Source organism: Hemicordylus capensis, chromosome 2 (genome assembly GCF_027244095.1).
Source record: "Hemicordylus capensis ecotype Gifberg chromosome 2, rHemCap1.1.pri, whole genome shotgun sequence".
NCBI lineage: Eukaryota > Metazoa > Chordata > Lepidosauria > Squamata > Cordylidae > Hemicordylus > Hemicordylus capensis.
The window spans coordinates 51914664-51942506 of NC_069658.1; the positions used below are offsets into that span (position 1 = coordinate 51914664).

The 27843-nt window shown below is 41.4% G+C and overlaps 1 protein-coding gene across 11 annotated transcripts; it reads left to right on the forward strand.

Moving 5' to 3' along the window:
- CCDC125 (coiled-coil domain containing 125) lies at positions 1-26955 on the forward strand. 11 transcript variants are annotated; one of them, XM_053302955.1, is made up of 13 exons: positions 1-394; positions 802-1134; positions 1928-2321; positions 3572-3645; positions 6391-6477; positions 15006-15083; positions 16597-16682; positions 16788-16870; positions 17961-18076; positions 20714-20821; positions 23047-23221; positions 25448-25581; positions 25725-26955. In XM_053302955.1, exons 3-13 carry the CDS (start codon positions 2003-2005, stop codon positions 26076-26078), a joined length of 1614 nt encoding a protein of 537 aa, XP_053158930.1. In that variant the 5' UTR covers positions 1-394; positions 802-1134; positions 1928-2002; the 3' UTR covers positions 26079-26955. The 11 variants fall into 11 exon arrangements, with proteins under 11 accessions (XP_053158930.1, XP_053158927.1, XP_053158929.1 ...); XM_053302956.1 differs by having other exon boundaries at positions 394-510; XM_053302952.1 differs by lacking the exon at positions 802-1134 and having other exon boundaries at positions 1-510.
- Positions 26956-27843: the final 888 nt, after the last annotated feature.

Here is a 27843-nt window from a genome sequence, read left to right on the forward strand (position 1 = left end):
CAAACAAGTCAGTAATGTTTCTCCTGTGGTTGGGTGGACATCACAGAAGTAAAGTTTACTCTTTCTTCTCTGCTTGCCGCTGTTTACTACAAAGGTGGAACAGTAGTGTGTGCAAAGTTAACTCCATGCAACCTTTTTGCCGATCGCATTGTTATCCTCTGAAAGGAAGGCACTGCGTAGGGACAGAAGAACAAAAGAAGCAAGGTTGGCACTTCCTTGCGTGTAGGGATATCTCGCCTTTACTCTGCTTCCCTTCCCGTGTCTGGATTTTCCTGGCTAGGAGAACGGATTGACTCGCATAGGGAAAGTGTGCGAGCCGGCCGGCGCGAGTTATTCTGCCTTCCCTCGAATTGTGCAAAAGGCGGGCTTGGGGGACAGTCCGACGGGCGCAAAGGTGAGGCCCTGCCCTTGAGGGAGGGATCGCCCGACGGACTGCTGGGCTAAGCAAACGGGAGGTGGACTGGTGGTACAGGAAGCGCTGGCGGCGGCCGCAGCAACTACCCCAGCCAGGTGGGAGAAAGGAGTCGATGGTTCAGTGGGGGGTCTTGGTTGGGACGGGAGGCGAGAGAGGGAGCTCTGAAGCCGTGAGCTGGTGGGAGGAGGGCTGTTTCAGGCTTGGGCTCCGTGGGAGAGGCAGGAAGGGGCGGGGGAGACCTCTTTGGAAATCTGGCTGTGTTCGCGTGGAATTAAAGGGAGCCGGAAAGATCTGTGCTTGGTGGCGAAACTGGAAGTGTTTGCTCTTAGGACGTGTCCCTAGGAACATCCAAAAGAAAATAGTCTGGAATAGTTTTCCTTCTTCAGATACGCGAACGCCTGGGGAGTTCCTGCGTGTGCTTTCCTTCCTCTTTCCTGCGACATGAACGTTTGGTGTTAAAATTATTCTGTCGTGCCCTTGAGTAAAACAACTGAGCGTCGTCGATGTTGAGCTAAGGCTCTGTCCTCAGTGTTTCTATTGGCAAAGCTGCACCCACTTTGAGTGGTTAAAAATGCACAGTCGCTTTTGTCCCATCGACGTCGACGGGAGAGTTAAGCCCATCAATCAATGGGGTTTAGCATGCTTAGATATGGCTGGATTGTTTCCATACATGAGAGAAGCAAACGTATATGGAGGTAGTTTGTTCTTGTCTGTAAAGGGTAGGTAAATATGCATTCCACTATATTTATTAAAAATCAACCATAAATTCTAAGTGACTTGAAACAGTGTTTATGTGAACTGCTGCCACGTTGCAATTTAGCAATAATTATGGATAGTGGCTGACATCTAGACTAGTTACTCCTGAGTAGGCCTATTGAAATTAAGCGTAGTAGTATTCAGCAAGTACAGGATGTTAAATAGTACTGTATGCAATAACATCACAGAAAATGTTGGCATGAAAAAGGTAAGAAATAATGGCTTCCTGTTAACATTTATCCATAATGCTTTTCAGAGTTGCATGTTATTACTTACTGTCTTGTAGTCAAGAAAACTTGGAAAGTAGTACTATAATTTTAATATGAGCGACTTGTACTAGAACTAGATTCTTTATAGATCTCTTGATGTGACTTACAACTGGTGAATTGTAAGTTAAACAATACTTTCTTTTTGTTAAACGATGTTTAAGTAAACAAAACTAGTGGGTGTGTTTCTGCCAGCAGGACAAAAGATTAGACTTGTATACTTTATGCTCTTGGAATCTTATTTTGCAATAGCTTTTTCTATAGATTCAGTAGAAACAAAAATGTGTGTGTTTAGTATTGGACTTTACTTACTAACAAATATTTCATTTTGCTAGGATATCTTATGGGCAGGAAGTTTAGATTATTTGGGCTAACCTTGTTAGTGTTAAAAAGGTATTTGCTGCAGTCTAAAAAATGCAAGGAAGAAACTGAATGTATTTCATGATTTTGTTTTCACAAACACTTTAATTTTTCTGAATATATTTTCTAGCACAACTTTGCCTGAAGATATTTTGGAGTAAAAAAGGTATCTCCAGCTTGAAATAAGAAGCTGTCTGCACTGCCAATGAGTGAAGCCTCATTGCAGAACAAACCGGGGGAGGCCTCAGAAGGTGAAGATGATGATATGGCATTTGGAGACTTGGGAAATGGACTTCTTAGAAGACAGAGTGATATTTGTGAACTGGAAGGCTTCAGTGTACACACAGGTAGGCCTAGAAGATGCTCAGCAAGGAAAAGCTTCAGTCCGTTTATGTTGCCAAACAAAAGAGAAGAATATGATGCAGCCGTTTTTCATTGCTCAAGATGTAACAGTTTGAATGACATGTCAGTTAAAAAGAATGGAATTAATGGATTTTCTAGCTGCAGCCGGCAAAACAGTTCTGGTAAGACTTTAATTCAAATCCAAAGCTTTGGCATCAGAGTATTCTTCATTCAGAAATGGGGAATGTTATTGCTAACTCTTGTTATTTAAGTCATTAATATTTCCAAGATCAGAGTGTTTACAATCATGTTGGTTGTCCAGAATGAGAAATACTCTGTAAGTTAGGTGATAACTTTTTATTGGACCAACAATTATTCAAAGTATTGGCTGCAAGTTCTCATTCAGGTTGCAGTGTGAATGACAATGAATAGGACCCACCGGGGAATATTCAGTCTTTGTGGCATCCAAACACTTTTTCTGCATAGCAATATGATGTTGCTGGAAAATGCAGTTTTATGCTCACTGCAAGCTGGAGTTCTGGATGAACTCTGGCTGTGGAAACACATTTTCTTAAAAAATGTTCTTGTTATGTTCAAACATTCCTGAGTACACCTTTCTATGTCACTTTCTTGCTCTCCCATTTGGTGAGCTATTTTTTCTGATTTTACTTTGCTTAAAATTTTGCTTTGAGACTACAGCCCTCTTCAGAAGGTGGGTGGGTTTTTTTTTGTAAGATGCTGTACCTGTGTACAGCATCTTGGGAGTGTGCCAGCAACCGCACCCCAACACTGATGTGCTAAAAAACCTCACCCCTGCACTAGACAAGCATGATTGGAAAGCTGGGTCACCCCATCCTTCTGATCATAGGAAAAATCTGTTCATGCTTACATCATTTGTCTTTGCAAACTAACACTGTAAGCACGTTCATTACAAGGGTGAGGTTTCTGAGCACCAGAGTTCAGCTTGCTGGATGCTCTCAAGATACCATACATAGGTATAGTGTCCCCTTTTAAAAATATAATATCTGAAAAGGACTACTGTGATCTCCATTTCCTAGCATTGGAGTTCAGTGCACATATCCTGTTTTGCTTTAAGTCTGATTTCTTCAAACTTAAGTGGGCCTCTTTGCCTTTACAGCGCAGTTACCAGCACCCATGTCTGTCATGGAAACGACAAATTGCACTGTTAGCCTTTATTGGGCTAGTACTGCTTTAATATGACCTTTCTGCTCTAATAGTCTATTGCAGCTTCCCGCCCACCCCTCATCAACTGGAGAGATCTTTTTCTCCTTCGAACTACCTGTTTGCTTAAACTGAAATTAAGAAGAAAGGAGTGTATTAAATGCTCCTTTCACAAATATGCAGGAGTACCATTTTATTATTTAAAACTAAAGACACATGAACAATTGTTTTCTGTTATGAATTCGCATAGAGTCTAACTCTGAGGTGTCGAATGAAGAATTAAGGCAGCACCTTCAAGAAGCTGTAGAAGTAAGTACAGTTTCGGTAAGACATAATTTGGAAGCTTATTTCTCTTAACCAGTAAGACTAAGCTTGTAGTGGAAAAAATTGGAGCATGCAGCCTTTGGAGAAGCCTTGGTTTTTATTAATCAGAAAGCTAGAAGCCAAAACAAATTTAGAGTCTGTGGTTCTATAAACCAGGAATTAATTAAAAATATTGACCAATATCCACAGTGGTGGTTGCATAAGGAGTTGTTGCAATTGTGGTGTTCTATAATGTTGTGCTTCCAGTAGCAGAGGAGGAACATTCTCAAAGACATATACACAAGAACTGGACTGGAACAGAGATTACTTTGTAAACATAGCAACCTTGTGCTATGCCGGCAAAAAGTGAAGATGGCTCCCCTTGCTCCCTGTCTTGTTTCCCCCCGCTCCTCCATATATTTTTTGCAGAACAACCAAGGACATGATGAAAACAAGATTCTTAGAATGACCTTTCTTTCCCTTCTATGCATATAATATTACATCCTCTTCATATATGCATACACTTTCACACACATACTTGTACACACATAGTCTCCTAGCCCAGAAACATTTTTATCATATGCCTGCTGCTGTGACCTGATTTATGCATGCATACAACCCCTAGCAATGTTCCTATCCCAATTTCCCCATTTGTGTGTGCGCGCGCTCTCTCTCTCTCTCACACACTCACACACACACACAGGCTACAAGCAGTCTTCAAGCCCAACAACCAGCTCTTAATAAACCAAAAGGCAGGAGAAAACAGAAAAAGATCTATGCTGTTGGAGCATTTTTCTTCCCTCTTATTATTTTTAAAGTTTTTAATACTTTTTGTAGTGACTAATTTCCTCACAAGAAGGTATAATATTGGGGTGGGGATGGTTTATTACGAGTTTGTATTAGAATAGTTTTGCCTTACATTTGGTACCTTGTGCTGCTTGGTGGTGGTGGGGGATTAAGTTTAAAAAATCTCTCTCTCTCTCTCTGCTATGTATACCATTTTGAGAACATGTTGGATTGAAAAACAATTGAATATATATTTAACTAACACCACAGACCAGCCAATAAACTCCACTCCCTCGTTAACTCTCTTACTTTCCTCTCTGTGTACAGGAAAGCAGAAAACAACTCATTGCATGTTCTGAGGGGAAGATCAAATGGGTCAGGACTTACTGGGAAGAACTCAATCATTTTAAATCATTTTTTTAAAGTTACAAATCTCTCACACAAGCATAAACAACGGCTTTGGGATAGGGAAGAGACACACTAAGAGAGGCTTTCAGTTGGGGATGGGATCTCTCTCTCTCTCTCTCTCACACACACACACACACACACACACACACTCGGTTCATGAATGTGGGAATGTGGGAAGGAGAAAAACACATTGGCATCTGGGGGAAGAAATCACATTTCACAGAAAAACAGATAAGGGTTGTTAGTTGGTTTGACTTTCCTTTCCAGCTCTCCTTGTGGCCATCATGCTTCCTTCCTGCTTCCTCGCCAGCTCTGCATTGAATTGCCAAGCGGGGGAGGAGCACAACTCAAGGAAGGAGGACCAATCCTTGGGCTGGTTTAAGCCTTTTCTTTCTCAGCAGCTGTCGTCCTCAAAAAAAGAGAGATAGCTTGCTGGCTGTGACTGGGAGTCATGCAGCTGGACGCGGGGTGGGGGGAGAGAAATGTTTGGGGGGCAACGTCATATTCTGGCCATGGGTCTGTAGAGCTTTGTGGGGCCCTTTGACCCTCTGGGCCTGGGTGCAAATGCACCCCTTGTCCAATAGACCCTATGCCCCTGGCTGCTGGTGGATGCCAGGCACGTGCTCCTGCTGCCCTTTCTGTGTCATTAGAACCCAGAAATGTCAGGTGGAGAATGTCAGTGACCCTCCGTCAACCCAATATTGGAAGCCATCATTTGAAGTTGGTTTGATGGTGTCATGGTGAGGTGGGTCACTGACATTCTCCACTGACACTTCCGGGTTCTGACAACACCAGAAACGGGGGCAGGGTCAGGAGTGCCTACTTGGTGGGAACCAGCAACTCTTCCATACTTGCTGCTGCGAAGTGTGAACCCGGCCTTTGTCAGAAGAGTGGAGCCATTTTAGCAAACAAATTAAACTCCAGGTGGAACATTAAAAGTAGATGCCTAACTAAAGGCAAGCAGTGCAGCAAACATGGGTGCTTGTAATTGCTGAAAGGGTGAAGAGCAAGAGATCAATGCTTTCCTCCCATATATTAAAAATAAAACAGGATCTTATTATTATTATTTATTACATTTATAAACCACACCATCCAGAGGCTCTGGATGATCTGATCTCTAATGTTGGGATATAGAGTAAAGTGCATTGCACAAGTCTGTCAGTGGAGGGTGAAGAGAATAAGAGAGAAAGGGATTTATCTACTAGAGTTAGCGGAGCAGTGGCAGCAAGTAGCCTTGTTGTCACTGCTCCATGCTAAAAGCTCCGTCTTAGGCACTGCTGCTTCTACAGCTGGCTTACCATTTATAAGAGGCACAGCAGTGCACTCAGAAACTAAGGTAGCCAAGCAATGGGGAAGAGGGTGGGCCAGCAAGGAAGCCTTTTGTACACGCCCCCCCCCCAATAAAGCCACTCCTAAAGTGTAGGGAATGCTCCAGAATGGTGTGGGATGTAACATGGGTGGCTGCAGCTTAAGGAGGGAATCAGTAGAAACTGAAGATTCCCACTCACATAATAGCCTTGATGGATGTTGTCCAATGTTTTTGTTTACTCAGTTTGAAATTCTTTATCCTAGGAAGTGGAAATATTAAGAGTTGATTTGGAAGCATCTCAAAGACAACTTGAAGGCAAAGAACAAGCATTAAAAATTCTGCAGAGCATGGTAACTTTAACAAATCAGCATTTTAAAAATGTGATGTTAACTGAAATTATATTAAGTGCATAATATGAAATTTGAAAGCATTGCATACTGTATAGCAGGCAGCATCCAGACTAGTTCATCATGACTATGCACCATTGAAACAAATGAGACAAGGTAGTCCACTTAGCCCCATTAATTTAAATGGTGTTTGTCATTGCTAAGATAGTTGGGAAGTTGCCCAGTGTTATATGGTTTAGACCCGCTTCTAAATTAGCACCTTGGTATACAGAAGAACTACAGGGGCTGAAGTGGCAAGGTAGACTGCTTGAGTGCATGTGGAGAAAGACTCGGCTCAAATCCGGCAGATTACAACACAGAGCTCCTTTGAAGATCTATGCAATGCGTGTAGCAAAGAAATAGTTATTTTCTGCCTGCATCGCTTCTGCAAGCTCACATCCAGCGAAGTTGTCTAGGGTTGTGAGAGGGCTCATATATGCCCCTCCTCCCCTAAATGAGTATTTGGATCCAACAGTTACCTGTTGTGATATTTTAAATGAGTTTTTAAACAGCTAAAATCTCTCATATTTGAGCTGAACTAGATGCATATTATGCATCTGCATATGCGCAGTGGTAAAACTGCTGCCCTGTAACCGGAAGGTTGCAAGTTCGATCCTGACCAGGGGCTCAAGGTTGACTCAGCCTTCCATCCTTCCGAGGTCGGTAAAATGAGTACCCAGAATGTTGGGGGGCAATATGCTAAATCATTGTAAACCGCTTAGAGAGCTTCCAGCTATAGAGCGGTATATAAATGTAAGTGCTATTGCTAAGTGCTATTATACGATCTAGCAGCAAGGTTATTGGAGATGGCCTTGTTAAGATCATTAATGCTTCTCTGAGGGAGAGCAGGATGCCTCCTTGTCTCAAGGAGGCAATTATTAGACCACTCTTGAAGAGGCCTGCTTTGGATCCCTCAGAATTGGGCAATTATAGGCCTGTCTCCAGTCTCCCATGGTTGGGCAAGGTGATTGAGAGGGTGGTGGCATCTCAGCTCCAGGCTGTTTGGGAGGAAGCGGATTATCTGGACCAATTTCAGTCTGGCTTTCAGGAGTGCAATGGGGTTGAGACGGCCCAGATCGGCCTTTTGGCGGCTTTTGATACTATCGACCATGGTATTCTTCTGGGGCGCCTGAAGGGGTTGGGAGTGGGAGACACAGCTTTGCAGTGGTTCCACTCCTAAATCTCGGGTAGGTTCAAGGTGGTGTCACTTGGAGACTGTTGCTCTTCAAAACAAGAGTTCTGGTTTGGAGTAGGGATGTGCACGGAACTGGCTCAGAGACCCTTTATGGGCCTCCAAACCAGTTTGAAGAACCAGCAGTTCCGCTGGTTCAAAGGCAGGGGGGTGCTATTTTAAGAGTGGGGGAGGGTGCACTTACCCCTCCCGCCGCTTTTCCCATGCCAGTGTCCATTTCTCTAACAGCTAATCAGGGCGGCAGGGTACCTCCCTGCTGCCCCATTGCCCCCATTGGCAGGATATGGTTGGAAATTCCAGATGCAGCCACGCAGGCGCGTCTGGAACTCCTGGCGAACAGGGGCGACAGGGAGGTATGCTGCCACCCCAATTAGCTGTTAGAGAAACGGATGCTGGCAGGGGGAAAGTGGCGGGAGGGGTAAGTGCACCCTCCCCCACTCTTAAAGTGGCACCCCCACCACCTTCGAGCCTTCCCGCTGTGGTTCTGTGCACATCCCTAGTATGGAGTCCCGCAAGGCTCCATACTGTCTCCATTGCTTTAAACATCTACATGAAATCGCTGGGAGAGATCATCAGGGGCTTTGGTGCATGGTGTTATCAGTATGCTGATGACACCCACATCTATTTCTCCATGTCAGCTTCATCAGAAAATGGCCTAACTTACCTAAATGCCTGCCTGGAGGCGGTAATGGGCTGGATGAGGGAGAACAAACTGAGGCTGAATCCAAGCAAGGCAGAGGTACTCATTGTGGGAGGTCAAGACTTGGGAAGTGTTTTAGATCTGCCTGTTCTGGACGGGGTTGCACTTCCCTGGAAAGGGCAGGTACGTAGTTTGGGAGTACTTCTGGACCCAAACCTCTCCCTGATTTCTCAGGTTGATACGGTAGCCAGGAGTGTTTTCTATCAGCTTTGGCTGATTCACCAGTTACGTCCATTTCTGAAAATAAACTACCTTAAAGCAGTGGTGCATATTAATTATTTATCACATTTATAAACTGCCGCATCCCAAGGCTCTGGGTGGTGCACAACAAGTTTAAAAAGACATAAAAACAAACACCATTTAAAACACAATGCTTAACACAATTTTAAAACAATTCAAAACCAATTAAAATACTTTAAAACAATTTTTAAAACTTGGAAGGCCAGGCCAAACAAGTAGGTTTTTAGGGCTCTCTTAAAAGCCAACAGTGAGCCTAAACTGCAGATATCTGCCAGGAGTGCATTCCATAGACCAGGAGCAGCTACAGAAAAGGCCCAGTTCCGAGTTGACATCAGATGTACCAGAGGTAACTGGAGACGGACCTCTCCAGATGACCTCGACGTGTAATGGGGATCATACAGAAGAAGGCACTCTCTAAGGTAGCCCTGACCTGAGCTGGGTCTGGTAATATCCAGGTAACATATGCTGGTAACATCCAGGCTTGACGCTTCATGTTGGGCTGCTTTTGTACGTAGTTTGGATACTGCAGTTGGTACAGAAAGCAGCAGTCAGGTTGGTCTCTGGGGTTGCCTGAAGAAATCATATTGCACCCATTTTAAAAGAAGTACACTGGCTGCCAATAAGTTTCAGGGCGAAATACAAAGTGCTAGTTATTACCTATAAAGCCCTAAATGGCTTGCGTCCAAGGTATTGTAGAGAGTGCCTCCTTCTTCATCAAACCCACCTCCTGTTAAGATTATCTGGGGAGGTCCGGTTACAGTTGCCACCGGCTCGATTCATGGCGACTCGAGAGCGAGCCTAGAGTTCATCACGTGTATGTTGAGCATTTCCGGTTTGAAACTGACTGGGGTGGCAAGGAGGCATGCTGCTGCTGTGTACCAACAATTTTGGAGATAGTGCCGGCGGGGGAAATGCGGCTGGAGTGGGGTGGGGTAAGGATCACCTGGTCCCTTAAAGCAGGCGCGGAGCCTGACCACCGGAAGCACATGTGCAGCTGCGGCCCCGCTCACCCCGCCCCCCATGTCTGATGTCAGATGCGAGGCTAGCCACGTCCCCGCATCTGATGTCAGACGCGGGGGGCATGGTCTGGCTCCCGAACAGAGCTGAACTCCCAAAGGGGCTGGGCAGCCCCTTCAGGAACTAAACAAAGGCCGGCGCTGCATTCGCAGAGCAGCCAGAGCCGCTCCTGTCCGCGGTGTGAATGCAACACTGGCCATTTAACTCCTGAAGGGGCCGCGCTCGGGAGCTAAACCAGCACCCCCACGTCTGACGTCAGACACGGGGGGATGTGACTGGGTCACAAGGCGTGGCCCCTGATTGGGCACAGCCCGGGTTCTTTGAACCCGTTTGCCCAATGGTAGCTCCGCCCCTGCCTTAAAGGTAATTCTCCCCCAACCGCCGGACACTTTTATCAACTGTGTTCTAATAGGCATGACTGATAGCTTGCCACATTAGGTTTGAATCCAAGGGAGGAGTAACTAAAGCCCCATTCAAAAGCTGGCCTGGATCAATGAAAAACACCACAGTTCACAAAAATAAATTTTATTCCCTATGGTGTCACTTTAAGTTTAGTTCATTTCTTAACCAACTAGGAAACCTAAGGTGCTTTTTATATTGCTTTGAGATAGTGGTGTTTAAAATGAAAGCAAAAGAAAGAGAAAGATGTAGGCCTATTTATTATAGCTCCTGGTTGCAACTTGAATGGATATACTATTCATTAATAATTTTAACTTTGATTTTTCCAGGATTGAAACTAGTTACATTCTTGATCACTTTTCGTTAGACATGTTGGTAGGATAGCCTTGCATTTTAGGTATTCTACCAGTCTTAACAGCAGTACACTTTAAAGTAAAGTTGTGCTGTCGAGTCAGTGCAGAGGCGTATCTAGGGAAAATAGCACCTAGGGCAAGCAGTGAAATCACACCCCTGTCCAAACAGGCATGATGGGACTTGTAGTCAACAACATCTGGAAATCCCTGTTAAAAGGAACACTGTACCATCTAGACATGGTTGTTGATCAAAACCTGAAAACATGAGCCATTTTTATTAAAGACTTAGAACAACAGTCAGGAGTTATGTGAGGATTCCAGTGTCATTTTCTGTCTCATCTCATGCTTTTTAAAAACCATGACTTTGTCCTAAAGGATCACCTGCCCAAATTCCTGACAGCCTTCGTCTTGTGATGACAGTTGGCTCATGATGGGGTATATGTGCATTCACCACACTAGTGCTTACTTTGGCACCAGGAGGGAGGAGGATACATTAGTTTGCCACACTAGACAGAGGAATTTGCAACAGGAGCAGACAGCCAAGTTCTGCCAGGGCCAAAACCAGCCCTTGTCAGACTAAGAAATCATTGTAATTTGCCCCTTCTTGTCACAAGCAGTGTGCTGTTCTTTTATTATTGACTCTCAGATATCCTGACTCTCAGATATCTCAGTCATGGATGGAAAATATAGGGTCAATTTACAAGAGACACATTTTCTACATGGAAGTTTCTTCTGTGAAGGTGTTGTGCAGGAACCTATGTGTAGTGATCAATACATATGTATCTATTCCGCACAGTTTTTTACAAAAATGACATTCCCACAGGAAATTTTGCTTCACATTAACTAGTTCTGGGTGATACGTAATGGACAAGAATTTGGCAAAAGAATTTGGGCAGTATAAAAATATGTTAAATAAATAAAATATTTGGTTTTATCTTGTTGTAAACCTCCCAGAGACATAAGTTTTGGGTTGTATAAAATATAGCAATAGCAATAGCACTTGCATTTATATACCGCTCTATAGCCGGAGCTCTCTAAGTGGTTTACAATGATTTAGCATATTGCCCCCAACGTTCTGGGTACTCATTTTACCGACCTCGGAAGGATGGAAGGCTGAGTCAACCTTGAGCCCCTGGTCAGGATCGAACTTGTAACCTTCTGGTTACAGGGCGGCAGTTTTACCACTGCGCCACCAGGGGCTCTTTTATGTTAAATAAATAAAATATGTTAAATAAGTAAAATAAAATGATGTTCCATTTACCAAGAAACGCAGACAATGTAAGCATAAAGCTGGAAACAATAAAGCAGGAGGTGCATCAGAGACCCTGGGCAACAGCAAGATCTTTTATATGTTGTTCTATATGCAAGGAACTGTCATATTTGCAAGGAAATTCCTGTCTCTAAAAGTCATTTCACTTTATAATATACATATATTTAATTAAAGGATAAGCAAAGTACAGTGTTTAAGAAGCAGAGCCCCACACACCCAGTTCTTTTCCCTATGACCAGAATAGGGTCATGTTCTATTGGAATATCTCTTGTGTTTATGGATAACTTTCTACTGAATTTTACTCTTAGTGGAAGCAAGCTAGGTGTGTTATTTATGTTTCAAAATCTAAATCTAGATCAGTTTGCTTGGATTAATATTGAACACACAAAATTTGAATCTAGATTAATTTTAACCTGCTCCTTTGAAATGAAATTACATTGATATAAATGTAAAGCTGGCTTTATTTAACTGAATGACTATTTACATTTCAATTATTTTTAAAATCATATTAAGTTCAGAATAATATCTAATTCAGCAAAGGAAATTAGTTAATTTTAATTCTGTTTCACTGAATATAAATTTTTGGCAGTTTGAGGGAAGCAAATGTTTACATCAATTGCAAACATCTTGTATTTTTAGAGCTAAATGGCTATTTAGTACAATGTGTTGGATGCAGAAAATTTTGAATTCATAAAAATGAAAAACGAAATCAGCTTTCTCAGTTTAAAAGCTGCACCTACCAAAGTTCCCTTCCTCCATATACAACTAAAAAGAAGGCACTCTCTCCTCCTTTGCAGCTGAGCACTCTATCTGCAGCCCTGTTCCTTCCTTTTCCCCAGCAATGGGTTTTTCCTTCTTCTATACAATCAAGGCTTCCCTTTTCTTACTTGAACTCACCCTCTTGCAGGATTTCTATTGAAAAATCTCCTGCCTTGCAAACTGCAAGCCACAACTGCTCACAGGTTGGAAAATGCAAACACAAGTTGTTTTTTAACAAAAAGGAGGAGGTGGGACAGGATGGAACCTGGAGAGCATTCACATTTCTGGACCTCTCTAGGCACGAACTCTCTGTTCATTTAACCCTTTCAGCCTCTCCTGAAAAACTAGTTTGTTGCAGTTCTCTTACATTTCTTTTATTGTATACATATTTAAAAAGAAACAAACATCCTCAGTGGGGGCAGGGAGGGCAGGGGGGAAGCATCAGCCTGAGAAAGCACCAGTCAGATATAATTTCTTTGAGACTACTTGAGAGCAGGCGGGGCACAGTCAATTTACTTACTTTGGACTCTGGGGTGGGTCAGGACTTGCAGCAAGAACAGAAGAGAGCCAGCAGGGCAGGCAGCCACAGTGGTTGCAAATGGGAGCAAGCAACCCCACCCAGGTTACTAGGATCCCTCCCCCCAGTACTTTCCAGTGTTTGCTGCCTGAAAGCAAGCCCTCAAATGACTCTGAAGAGCTTGCTCAGGTTCTTTGGAGCTTGAGGCCACGCCCCCTTAGATGTCACATGCAAAGGGGAGTGGCCTCAAGCTCCTTGCTCTGTCTCTTTGGAGCGTGAGGCCATGCCCCTTTGACACCACATGCAAAGGGGGCGTGGCCTTGAGCTCCGAAGAGCGTGAGCAAGCTCTTCGGAGTCATTTCAGTCAGAGCTTGCTGGCTGAAAGCATCTATTCTTCCTTTCTCTCCCTCTCCGGAGGAAGAGAAAGGGAAATAGACGCTTTCAGCCAGCAAATGCTTGCCGAAATAAACACAAGCGCTTGCTGGGGGCGGGCGCCTCTCCGGACCTCAGTTAGGGTGGGGGCGGGGCATGGCATGGCAGGCACTTTGCACCCTCCCTGTAATGGCGCCTAGGGCACGTGCCCTGCCTGCCCCACCCTCGTTATGCCCCTGAGTCAGTGTCGACTCCTGGCAACCACAGAGCAATGTGATTTTCTTTGGTAGAATACAGGAGGGGTTTACCATTGCCTCCTCCTGTGCAGTATGAAATGTTGCCTTTCAGCATCTACTTATATCGCTGCTGCCCAATATAGGTGTTTTCCATGGTCTGGAAAACATACCAGCGGGGATTCGAACTGGCAGCCTCTTTCTCGCTAGTACATTTAGACATGCCTAATTGACCTAGGTATGATTACAGAAGCTAGTCTGTTTTTGAGGATTGGCACTTAGGCATGTGGGTGTCTGTCTTATCTACATGTCAAAGAGAAAATATTAATAAGAGAAGATGAGGGGAATAAGGCAAAACTGGCAAACATTTAATAAAGAATGGTGTGTCTAATTTAGGCAAATAACTACTATTTATACTGGGGTGATCCATTCCCTCTTATACACAGCTTTGTGAACAAGCCGAGCTATCAGTTCAAGAGGACAATCCCCATAGTGCTTATATAGACCCCTAGCTATCCTCTGCAGCCCTTAGTTGGGTGCAGACACAGTTCAAGCATACTACAACATGCAGCTATTGCTTCCCATGACAAGTAACAGCTGAGCACTCCAGTAGTGGGATTTAAACACAGGACCCCAGCATATATGGAGGGAAAGTATGCATCAGGCTGTATATTTTGATCACTGCTTATTTTGGAGCACTTGTTTTCTCTGAATTTTAAAGCAATAATCACCTTTTTGCACATAAGAAAAAAGCCTTTCCTTAGAAGTGATCACCTACATTCTTGTATAAAGTGATTAAATACTTCCTCTCCTCCAGCCTTACAGATGACAATTGTTCTGCTCTTTCCCCTTCTCATATTACACATGATGTACTTGTACAAATCACCTCTTTCAGAAATATACAGTTCCTGCTTTGTAAGTTGTGAGACAAGCCTCAAGAGTATGTTGTTCTAACTATACTTGCAGTCACCTGCAGCCACAGGTGTTTTGAGAACTAATCATGTGTAAGAGCCAGCGTGGTGTAGTGGTTAGAGTGCTGGACTAGGACTGGGGAGACCCGAGTTCAAATCCCCATTCAGCCATAAAACTAGCTGGGTGACTCTGGGCCAGTCACTTCTCTCTCAGCCTAACCTACTTCACAGGGTTGTTGTGAAAGAGAAACTCAAGTATGTAGTACACCGCTCTGGGCTCCTTGGAGGAAGAGCGGGATATAAATGTAATAATAATAAGTTGTATGTATGTTATAAAACATTTGTACTGTATGTATGTGTATATTGTGTGTGTATTCACACACATACACACACACTTAATTTAGAATGCTTATATTGTACCACCAAAGCTTCCAACTGCTGGTAGGACTTGGCTGATATGTGCATTGATTGATTTTTGATATGATCATTCATATTCAGATTTCAGCTTTTTGTTCAATATATTTCTCAGGCAGTATTGGACAAAGCCACTAGTCATACTAAAGACATGTTTAAAAAAACAGAGCAACAAAAGAGAGCTTTAGAAAAGGTAAGAATGTATTTATTCTTCCTCTGACAAAGGAAGTTTAATGAATGGGATAATCATAATTCAACACAGTCATAAATCATAATTCAACACAGTTAAGCATGCTTAAACCCATTTATTTCAGAGACTGACATAATGACTAAATTTACTAGAGGGGCCCTTATTGAAATTTAGTTGTTCTTTGGGGTAAACTCCTGAGTAGTATTACTGAGTAATTTGGTCCAGATGTCAGCTACTAAGTTTAAGCATGTCTGAAGTCCTAAGCACACTTACTAGAGAGTAAACCCTTTTGAACACAGCACGACTTCTAAATAAATAGGGATAGACCCATGCTGAGCCTCTGTGTTGGATTGTGGCACAAGTTTTATTTACTTAACACAGACAAAATAGCTTGCTTGATTTCTTTTATAGGAAACAAAGGCATTAACTCCGCCAAATCCAAAGAATAATTTTTATTACAACTCTTTGTTTAGCAGAATTCTTTTGCACACATGATAACAATAAAGCAGTCACAGATAGAGTACAATTAATGATTATTTATACTCAGTTGCATTTGGTTTCTTATGTAGTATATGAGACAACTTCGTATAGTCCTTGTTTCTGTATGTAATTATTAGGATTCTAGGAATCCGAAGTTGTACTTTTGAGAATATTTGTGTGTTTGTGTCAGCTTCCCTATGAGCTCATAAAAACACTTATAAAATTTCTGATACTCTAGTTTAATTCTGTGGTTTCATACATTTTAATACTAAGCTCCTATGTTGGCATCACACCTTATTTATGTGAGTCTGATCACTTCAGTATGCAGAATTTCAATTCCAGAGGAAATTCTCTTTAGTTCCTCTCTGTTTTTAAGTCTTTAATAGACATTATCCACCAGTTTTCAAGCTTTTCTTCACAAGAATGAAAATCAGAAGTTGACTTCTGTAGCAGATCAATTGAGTGAATACCCAGAAGGTGTTCAGTCATCCATAGAAACAGTATGAATTTTACCTTTCCAGGTTTTATTTCCTTTTGTTACTGGTTAACTCACATTACTGGCTCAATATATAAAATCTATACTGTAGATTTTAATAACTATACTGTAACTTCTATACTATAGAAGCTCTATACTATACTGTCTATAGTATAGAAGTTCTATACTATACAGGCCACATAACTAGGCAGCCATAGTGTGGGCAAGGGAAACATGGAGTCAAAGGTGTTTGGAAAATTTTCATTGCAGCCATTCCATTGCCATTTGCAGCTTACCCCATTCCAAGTTGGGTTATTAGAAAGTTTTTGTAGCAGCCAAACATCTCTGGCTGAACACCAGTATTTTCTCTGCCAAGATATTGCACTCTGGGATTATGGCTTTGGAGAATGAATCCAAACTTCGTGGCCATGGAATCAGAGCTTATTAGAACTAGATCAATTTTATCTACATTATTAGTACAATGTTTCATATTCTATTCTAATTAAATATTATTCTGCTTTTAGACAATCTGCCTTTTAATGAACATTTTACTGTTTTTAGGAGATCAATGTTCTGCAGTGGGAGATCAAAATTATTCAGGAGAGATTTAAAAATATAGAGGAGTCTTGGGCAGAAAAATTTGACAGGTATATATTTTAATGCAAATCTCAGTTGTTGTATATTCATATCATACATTAACATGTCCTTACATGGCAGGTGCATGTTTATCTGTTCATTTCCAATTTCAACAGAATACATTGTGAAAATGCTGCACTTAAGGAAAGACTTAAATTGAAAATTGATGAAGTTAAAACACTGAAGTCTGAAAATGAAAGTAAGTTACTTCTGCTTCAGGTTTTCTCTCTCTTTTAAAGATTCAGTACTTTTTTCATGCATCTTGATGCATAGAGACACAAAAGTGTAACCATTGGTTTGTACCAATACAGTTACGCTGTGTTCTGTGTTTGACAGGTGGAGTAAAGCTGTCTGGCTTTGCCCTCTGCTTAGTCCAACCCTATTCTAATCCTTCACTATAGCAAATCTAGATACCTGGTGATGTTTGATTGGAAAACTTCATATAATTATTTGTAATAGGATTTTGGTATCATTAACACTTCATTGATATGCCTTCTTGAAAGGAGCAGATACTTGTCATTTCAGCACTGCTGATTACTGGTTTGGGGTCCAGGATTAGTTCCAGCCACTAATGTGTTGTGATGGGTTTTCCTTTACTCATTTGACATTTGTGCTTTGCTGTTACCTTAAAGTATATCCCCAGCTACTAACTGAAAACCCTAACAGGGTTTTGCTGTACTTTTGATTTGCTGTTATGTTGAAGGATATCCCCAGTTCCTAACAGTCTAGAACAGGAGCCTTCTGGCCTTTTTCAGGCTTGTTTGGAAGAGGTTTTAGCAGGCAGGGGAGGAACGGGGATAGCTGGTTTCCCCCTCATCGTTTTAAAACTTTTCCCCACTTGGTTATAAAGCATTAAAGACCTTGAGTCTGGGGATGACTACCAACCCGAAACCTCAATGCTTAAGTGCAGTATAGCAGGAAAGGTTACTGGAGAGTGGAGAAGTTGTGTGTTGTTCTTTAAGTCCATTTTCCCTTTCCTCCCTATTGAAAAATCCCCTTGTAGTAGAGAGGGGGTAGTTCTTGGCACACATCTATCCCAAGCCTAATGCCCACCTCCAGGATACTAGGACTCAAGCAGACCAATTCATTCTCCCTCTTCCCTTTTAAATTTGTTTTTCTTTCAACTGCTACCTTATTTTTGTGTGGCCCTATTTTGCTTTCAAATGGATGGGCACAGGACCACCTAATTTTGTTGCCAGATGGAATATTGATTTAATGGAGGATTGTAAATAGGATAACCTCTTACCAGTGACTTAATGAAATATTTTCCCCAATATTGAATCTGACAGTTTTGGCTCAACAGCACTTGGAGATTCTTGCAATGCTTGACATAAAACAGCAGAAAATTGTTCAGGAGAACATGTCACTCAATAAGAGTGGAATTACAGAGATTACAGGACTTGAAGTAAGTGTTTAAACTGCCTTATTTGTTTGTTTTGCTGATACCTTTATGATTGATATGGCAGCTCTTCTGGAATTAATTTTTAAGAACAAGAATAGAAAAATCACTCTGGCCTCTTAGGGATTCATTGATTTGATTATAGTATGAGCCTTCAAGGGAGCAGTTTTCTTTATCAAATGCATGTGCTAGATTGAGGCCCCCTTCGGACATAACGTCAAACTGTGGGTAGACAAAGCTGTGGTTAATCTGTGAAGCTGAGAATCATGCTGTAGACGATTGATTAACTGTGGTTTGGCAACCTCCAGTTTCTAGACAGAGGAACCCCTCCCTACTCCGCCCAGGCTGCATCCCAGCAGGCTCCATTCCACTTGTGTCGCCAGACTGTGGGCAAGGTGTCAGCACATCAGTAAAATGCATTAACTCTTGGCTACAGTGTTAGAGGGGTATGCTCCCATTGACCCCATTGTTCCCCTTGGGTAGCTTCTAGGGACAGCAAAGTGGGTTGAGTGGTAGGGCATGTTGGGTGCTACCTACCACCCAACCCACAAAAGAAATGGGCAAGTGGACACTTTTCAACCAATGTTTAATCTTTCCCTAAAACACCCATAGGATCGAGACGATGTTGAAATGTTTTGCACATTCCTAGTTGAAACTGCTCACTTCCTCGTTGGGTGTGGTGGGGCAGCAGCATGCCACTCGTGAGCTACCCATGGGGAGCAATGGTGGTGTTTCAAGGTTCACCATTGTTCCCTATGGCCTAAACACTTGAAACATCTTGAGTTTTGTTGCATCGAAACAACTGGTTTGATTCCTCCTGTAGTGGAGAGAAAGAAGTTCTTGGCACACAAGAATTTGTTGCTGTTTCGACAAAATGTTTCAGCCATCTGCATTTTGTTTCAAGCTTGAAACACATGTTTCAAGTGTTTGTTTCGAGCTCAAAACAAAACACACAATTTGTTTGGTGCACGTCCCTAGTTTCAACCATTACCCAGTTTCTCCCCTTTGGATGTTGCATACCACCACAACTCCTGCAATGGGTAATTTACCAGTTGTAGCACTTCCCCAGTTTCTCCCCTTTGGTTGGGGCATAAACTGCACACCACACCCCAGACCCCATGGGGAACAAGGTGGTTGCAGCACCTTTGAAGTTTGTCCTCTTTGCGTGGTGTTGCCCACCCCAACCCCAATGGGTAATTGACCAGTTACAAAACTGGCCCAGTTTCTTTCTCTGGCATGCCCCCACCCACAAACCACCAAGTAAGCATTTGAAGCACTAGGCAAATCTATCCTTTGCGTGGAGCAGAAACCCCACCCCAATCCATGGGGTGAGGGGAAGCAGGGGGAAGCAGCACCCAGCTACTCAGGTTTCAGCAGCAAAATTCACTATAAAGAGAGAGTTCAAATTCAGATTTGGAAGTGAAAACAGAGCTCCAGTTGGGTGATGAAACTGCAGCTTCATGCATTGAGATGATCACAGACTCCAGCCTCTTGTACATTTACCTCTGGTTTGGTGTTACGTCTGAACAGGTCCTGAGAGTGGAGATATACATGAATTGAGATAAACTACAGGATATACTCTCTTTTATAGCAGGTTATAATAATTTTTCTATTATCAGTAATATATTTGCTTTGTAACAGCTGATTTTTATTTATATATATATATATATATATATATATATATATATATATATACACACACACACACACACACACATACACACACACACACACATATACATACACACATATACATATACATACACACACACACACACCGCCTAAACTTATGTCTCTGGGCAGCTAACAACAATTATATGATGATTAGGTTGTCAGTTTTACTCTTGTTTTATGCATTTATTGTTTTAATTTTATGTATTCTTTTATTTTGTAGTTAGCAGCTATGAGAGAACTTGTCCTGAAGGGCAGACTATAAATATATTAAGTAAATAAAGTAAATTTCTTTATTTGCATTTTGTTTTAACAATTGCTATTTTTATCCGTTTTATGTAAGTTACTCTGGGTGCCTTGTTGGCTGAAGAGCAGAGTAAATGTGATTGATATAAATAAATCAAGCGCAGCTAAGCTTCAGCTTTTCATGTACAGTTGCTTAGATTTACATCTTGGCTGTTGTGGGGGAGATGGTGAATTCTGAGGGAGAAAAGCCTCCTGCTATCCACTACTCTACTTCTGCCAGTGGAGAAGGATGAACAGCACCAATGAGGATGAATAGGTGTTCCAGTTCTTGCAGCTGCTGTTTTCTGCCCTACATTCCCAGTACTTGAGCTAGTGCATAACTAATGAAACACCAGAAAATTTGCCTTGTCTGCCTCCACCTGCTCTTCGCCACTGTGGAAAAGTTAAGAATAGCACAGGAAAGCCCAAGAGCTCCCGTCCCAATGATATTGATAATTGTGTGAAAGTTGTAATCCGTACTGTTGTTAGCCACCTTGAGCAGTTTCTCTTTGTGAGTGTAGAGGTAGTAAACATTGATTTGTTGGCAATAATCACAAATTCAGGGCAGACAAAAATTGAATGAAGATGTGTCACTCTATTATTTAACTGAGTTAAAATTTCAGTGGAAACTTTTATTCACAAAGATCTGGATTTAAGGTAACTGATGGAATTATTTTGAATTTGAAGTTGGCAGTACTAGGGGCCTGTACTTGCAGTAGTCCTGAGGGAGAGCCATGCTCCTGTGCAAAAATGTCGGCAGCAACTCGGAAACAACTCCTTCAGCTCAAACAAGAGGTATTCAGGTTTGGATTAAAACCAGCATTGTTCTGCCTTCTTATGAAAACTTGTGGAAAGCACCTGCTGTGTGAGAAATCATTTCATGTCACAAATTTAAAAATACAGTTGTTAAGCAAATGGCATGTCAAAACATTTCCCTTGTTATGCTGACATATCTGTAACACTTTATTATTAGAATATACATAGGCTTGTGATTATTTATATACCTAAAATACATTTTGCACTTTTACGTTTTAGAGAAGTTAGTCTGTAAAAGCATAAGAAAATTACTGTCTGTTTATCTCTGTGCGTGCTCTTTTTCCTTTGTGTGTCTATTCTTTAGCTCTAATAGTGAAACATACGTACCTCTCTTTGTCTGCCCATCCATTGAGGCCAACTGGTGAGGCCTCCTTGTGTGTCCTGCTGACATCTGAGGTTTGGTTAGCTGGAACGTGTGAGTGGGGGGGCTTCTCTGGCCACACCTAGGCTCTGGAACTACCTTCCTAAGAATAATAATCTTACTTGCTTTCTGGCCTTGCATCATGGGGTGAAGACTTTTTTCTTTCAGCAGACATTTGGCTTCTCAGTCCATTTTACATTTTTGACTCCCTTGATGATAATTTTTCTATGATATGTGCTGCTTTTTGGTCTATTTTAAATTGATGCTGTTTATGCTTCTGATGATATTGTTTTACAATTTTGTTGTAAGCTGCCTTGGACATGTTCAGGATGTTTGTCTTTGAACAGATAAAATAGAGGTGCGGCCCTTCCATAAAGCAGGTTGAAGTGAGTGATGCCAGAACCTAAGGGGTATAGGAACATAGGAAACTGCCATATACTGAGTCAGACCATTGGTCTATCTAGCTCAGTATTGTCTTCACAGACTGGCAGCAGCTTCTGCAAGGTTGCAGGCAGGAATCTCTCTCAGCCCTATCTTGGAGAAGCCAGGGAGGGAGCTTGAAACCTTCTGCTCTTCCCAGAAGGAAGAGCAGAAACCTTCCGCTTTTCATCCCCTGAGGGGAATATCTTGCAGTGCTCACACATCAAGTCTCCCATTCATATGCAACCAGGGCAGACCCTGCTTAGCTATGGGGACAAGTCATGCTTGCTACCACAAGACCAGCTCTCCTCTCCAGTATACTCGTGGGCAACGAGTGCCAGCACCACCCCACAGGCTTTTCTGCTACCACTATCTTGCTGTTCATCTTGCCTTCCTAGATCCACTGGAGTGTGCCGCTGATGTGAGCTAGGAACTCCACTGCCTAGCTTGGCACTATAGTTTGCGACGGCTTGTGTGCCACCGCTGCTACATGGCAGCATGGCCTTATCTACATCCACCCACAGATAAGGGAGGGATCATATTGCCCTCCATCTCAGGCAGCAAAATGTCTTGAATCACCTTTGATAACATAAATACTAAGGCAGCAATCCTGTGCACACTTTGGTAGAACACACTTCTACATAAGATTGTGCTGTAAGATAATGAATTACTTCACAACAGAGAGAGCTAGCATGCCTGTGCACTCAAGAAAAGGAGCCCACTAATTTTGGCTGGGCTTGACAGCCAAGCATAGTTTCTTATAGCTACCAAGCCTCAGCTTTCTTGATTCCTCCTCCAAAAGAAGTGAGTGCACCCCTTTTGTAGCTACTGTAGTTACTATCGCAACTAACAACTAGGGGATTTTTCGGAGGAAGACTGATAGCAAAATGCATGTAGCAACCCCACCAATCTATGCAGTGCATTCCAGTGCTACTATGAAAGAAGCACTTCTTTTGTTTCCAGCAGCTTTTAAAAGATGTGTACCTCTATTTTATTTATCTATCAAACTTCTGTCTTTGGGCAGTTTACAACCATATAAAACAAGTTAAAAAGCAGAAAATAAAAACCTTAAAACAGTTAAAACAATTTAAAACCAAATGTGAAAGCTTGGGTGAAGAGATAAGTCTTTAAATACTTTATAAAAGTTGTCAGAGATGGGGAGGCTCTTATTTCAGCAGGGAGCGCATTCCAGTCTCTGGCATGAGAGTGTTCTCTTGAGGCTTTCCCTGCTGGATGCCAGGTTGTGATTAAGCTGTGATTGCCAAGACATAGTGGCTGTGATTGTGGAGACCTGCTAGAGATCAGAAAGCATACCATTGTTATGTCAGTTTACAGAAACTGGACAACAAATCAATTGTATATTTCAGCCTTTTTAAAACATTAAAAAAACTACAACCGAAACATTTTCTTACTTAAAAACCAGACTGAATTTTTGAAGAAGAGTAAAGATGAAGCTTATATAATGGCAGATGCCTTCAGAATTGCCTTTGAGCAGCAGCTGATGCGGAGGAAGGACCAGGCTCTGAGACTTGCACAAATGAATAAGATCTGCAAAAAAGAAACTAAGCGAGTAAACTGGAAAAGCTTGAAAGACGATGGTATTAATTTTTCTCCATGCTACATTATTTTCAAGGGTACTGGAAATAACCCAGGATTTCTTCATTGTTTTGAAGGAAACCGGTTATTTGACATCAGGGGTGCAGACAGAGGGAAAGCTTGGCCAGCAACTCCTCACTTAAATTCTTTGCAGGGAGAGGGAGGACACGTTTTGAGTGCTGGGGAAAACTGAAGATATAGGTTATTGGGTTTGATGGCAGGAGTTTAGTAAAATCAGCAGGCGAACCTCAAATGCTTAGGAGGGTATCTGCACCCCAGTTTGACATCATCCATTTGTTGACCTGAAAGATGCATAAGACCACTACTAATAATTAATATTTAATTAGCGCTTATTGTGCTGGGTACTGCACAGAACAAAATAATGACATCATCCCTGTCTAGATGAGTAAGTGCTGGTCCATCTAAACATTTTCATCACTTGATTACTGCAGCATCTAATGATGAGTTATGTAGTGATAAAGCACCACCAATAAGACTTCTAATATTTTCTCACATCTCCTCAAAACCCTATGGTTTACTTCAGCTGGTGCAGCCAAACTCTGGTTTGCCTGCGGAAACTACTTATGCACTCGCCACCCCACCTTTGCACGTTCAGATTTGTTCTTTCACTCTGTGGTTACTGCAGACCCTAGTTGGCATCTAAATCGGGATTGAAAACCATGGTTTAAACTGGATTTCCAATTCTGGTTTGGCAGCAACACGTGCTTTGTGGTAACCTTAGTTTCTCCAATTCAGATGTATGTTTGTTAATCATATTTTTAAACCACCTGATATATACATCTCTAGGTGGTGTACAAAATATAAAAACTATATAAAGTCACAATTTAAAATCCACAAAACACAAACAATATTATTTATTTATTTATTTATTTATTTGATTTTTATACCGCCCTTCCGAAATGGCTCAGGGCGGTTTACAATTAAAACAGAAAACATTAAAAACAATTAAAACAGAGATACAAATATAAATACCAATTTAAAACAACTTAAAAAACAATTAAACTATCAAAACAATTAAAACCCTGAAAACCAGGTTAACATTAAAACAATTAAAAACTGATAATAATAGCTTAAAGCAATTATTAAAAAATATTAAAATTAATTCTAATTAAAAGCCTGCAAGAACAAGTGAGTCTTGACAGTCTTCCTGAAAACAAACAGAGAAGAAGATGCTCTTATTTCATTGGGGAGCCTATTCCAAAGCATTATAGTAATGACAAACTATAATTACTACTACTACTACAACAGATATTTATATACTGGTTTTCAGCAAAAGTTCTCAACATGGTTTATATAGGTAAATAATATGGCTCCCTCTCCCAAAAGGGCTCACAATCTAAAAATAAATTCCAGACAGACACCATCAACAGTCACAGGAGAGATGTTGTGCTGGGGTTGGAGAGGGATATTATCATCATCATCATCATCATCATCATCATCATCATCATCATCATCTCTTGTTTACACAGTCAGACAGGTGTTATTGACTGGTTTGTTTTATCCAGACATCGAGTCCTTCCCAAGGACCTGGGATGGCTGAATTTTATTGTCAGTTGTTATAGATATCATTGCAGAATATAGGCTGTTCCCAGTAAAGCTGCTTTTTGTAATTGGCTGATGGTGATTTCTGTGGCCCCTATGGTGTTGAGGTGCTCTTCAAGGTCTTTTGGAACTGCACCCAGGGCGTCAATTACCACTGGGATTATTTTGGTCTTTTTCTGCCACAGCCTTTCAATTTCAATTTGTAGATCTTTGTATTTGGTGATTTTTTCTATTTCTATTTCTATTTCTAATTAATTATTATTATTATTATTATTATTATTTATTAATTCAATTTCTATACCGCCCTTCCAAAAATGGCTCAGGGCGGTTTACAAAGAGAAATAAAACAAATAAGATGGCTCCCTGTCCCCAAAGGGCTCACATTCTAAAAAGAAACATAGGACACACACCAGCAACAGTCACTGGAAGTACTGTGCTGGGGGTGGATAGGGCCAGTTACTCTCTCCCTGCTAAATAAAGAGAATCACCATGGTAAAAGGTGCCTCTTTGCCCAGTTAGCAGGGGTTAGCAGTTAGCAGGATAGTTGCTCTCCCCCTGCTAAATATAAGAGAATCACGACTTTCAAAGGTGTCCTTTTGCTCAGTCTATCCAATTGTAACATCTCAAAGGTTGGGGCTTAAATATCCATATTATTTCCCCCTTAGGTGTTTTAATGTTGCAAGGGAATAGAAAAGGCTTGGGACAAAAGTTGATGGGCATGCTTGCTTCTGGCACAGACAGTAAGAAAATTGAAGAACTGGATAATCCTCCGGAAATCATCAGGATGCTAATAGATTTGGTTAGTATCTCTTATAAGGCTTCAGAGAGAAGGTATTTATGAAATTATTGTCTTTTATAAACATGTAGACATGCATTGTTAATAAGGAACATTTGTTTAATGAAATAGATTTTGTCCTAATTTCATTGTATTTGAATATGCAGCTGAATGATAAGGAAGAAGCTTTGGCCCATCAAAGGAAAGTTAGTTATATGCTTGCCCGTGCATTGGAAGAGAAAGAAAACAGTTTGCAACAGAATAAAGAAAATAAACTTTCAGAAGAGGAGCTGGATATAAAGATCAATCCATGCGGAAAAGATCCAGAGCCCCAAGAATCAGTTGTTCCTATGTGCTCATGTTGTCAACCACATTCTGCTGAAAACAGCTCCTGCTCCATTTCCAATACAATTCAGGATTCTGCTGAAACTACTAAAAGGTCATGTTCTCTGATATCTGATACTGTGTTTTGTAGAGAAAGTGATGTGCATGAAGCAAAGGAAACAGCTGATACGAACTGAAGATGTGGGCTGTGCTGTGTTACAGTGTGAGGGACAGAAAAATGGCGAAGACAGAACACTTCCTTAGTATTCATAAAGCTTGATTCTAGTTTTAAGCTCCATGCCTGCTTCAGAGCACACACAGAGCTCTTGTGTGAGTGGGCTTCTCTACTGTTTTTCATTTAAGGGACAGGTTTCTGTGTACAGCAATACATATATAAATGTGCCTCTTACATGGAATTCATCAGAGAAGTCTATGTGCATGCAGAAGTATTGTGTGCCTAACGAATCCCTGGAATTGGTTATAATTCTATTATCCTAATTTATTGAGCTTTTTTAATTAAGAGATTTTATGCACATTTCACCATTAAGATTAAATGTAAGATAACTAGCTGCAGAAAATAATTTAATACTGTGCAGTGTGTGTTTATGGCAGATTTCTGTAAACACTTAGGATTTTGTTTGTAACTTCTTTGTACATTCTGTTATTGGAAGGTTGGGTGATTTTGGTGGGATGGAGTTGTTTTTTGGAAGCACTTTCATGGTGAAGCAAAAGGGAGCTTATATGCTCTGAAGATGGATAACACTTTGGTTATCTACTGAATAATTCTGCTGTAAACGCTTGTGTTTCTCTTAAAGTTGAATTGGGGCAAATTAACCCTTGAGCAGTCTGCAAGTAGAACCAGGAATACTGGATTAGCAATGTTCATGCATAAAGATGATGCATATCTCAGTGTTTAAATAAATCAATCCATCTTTATTTATTTTGTATTACTCTATGTAAACCGCTTTGGAAACTTTTGTTTAAAAGGGGTATATAAATATTCATCATAGTAGTATTGTTTCCCAGCCTTTTTCTATGCTGGCCTTGGGCCGAAATAAACAAATAAACAGTAAACAGTAAACAGCCTTTTTCATCGCAAGGCACACTTACATTAAAAATAAATTGGCACAATGCCCCCCCCCAACACCCACAATTGCTAATTATTATTTATGCTTCCTTCCAGCCCAGCATGCATTGCTGCTGAGCACAAATAGCTTGGCTGTAATCTTCAATTTAGCAGGAAGTTTAAACCAGTGTGCTTTGGTACACTGTTGAGGAACACTGGTATATCTACTTCTTTTTGTTGGGTCTCTGCATAGTTCCTCTTGCTGGATTTAAAATCTTGCACAGCACAAAACAGATAATTGGTGCTGTCAGCTCTATGCTGCCTCCCAGTCAAATAAATCTTAAATGTAAACACTGAGAGTGGCAATGGGTTATGTGGATGAATACTGCACACAGGACCAAGCGGTGAATATGTGATGCTCTGTCATATATTAAAGGAAATGCCATAAGCTTGTAGAAACCCAAGACTTACACCATATTCTATCTACAGTTCAATTTATTCAATTGTCTTTATACTCAACAACAAAGAACTTTCTGCACAGACGTCCCATGTAGTAATCTTTTTCAAAAATTACATATGCAAGCTGGAATTCTGTGTTAAGCCTTCTGAGCTTCAGTCCCAGAATTCATCATATATATTCAATATATAGTCATATGACTCGCCTCATGTGACTTGCCTCTGGGTGGCCCCTCGAGGCGTGGGGGCCCCCAGGCAGCCGCCTCCCCTAGCCTAATGGTAGTTACGCCCCTGAATTAATTTATATATATTTATCATTTGTTCTTTGATAGTAATGACCCTTAAATGTGTGTTAAGAATGTGTTGTAGCTGGTAATAATGATACATTCTAGTGTAAATATTTGCAACTATTACAATAGTTCCAAACCCTGTGAAGTAGA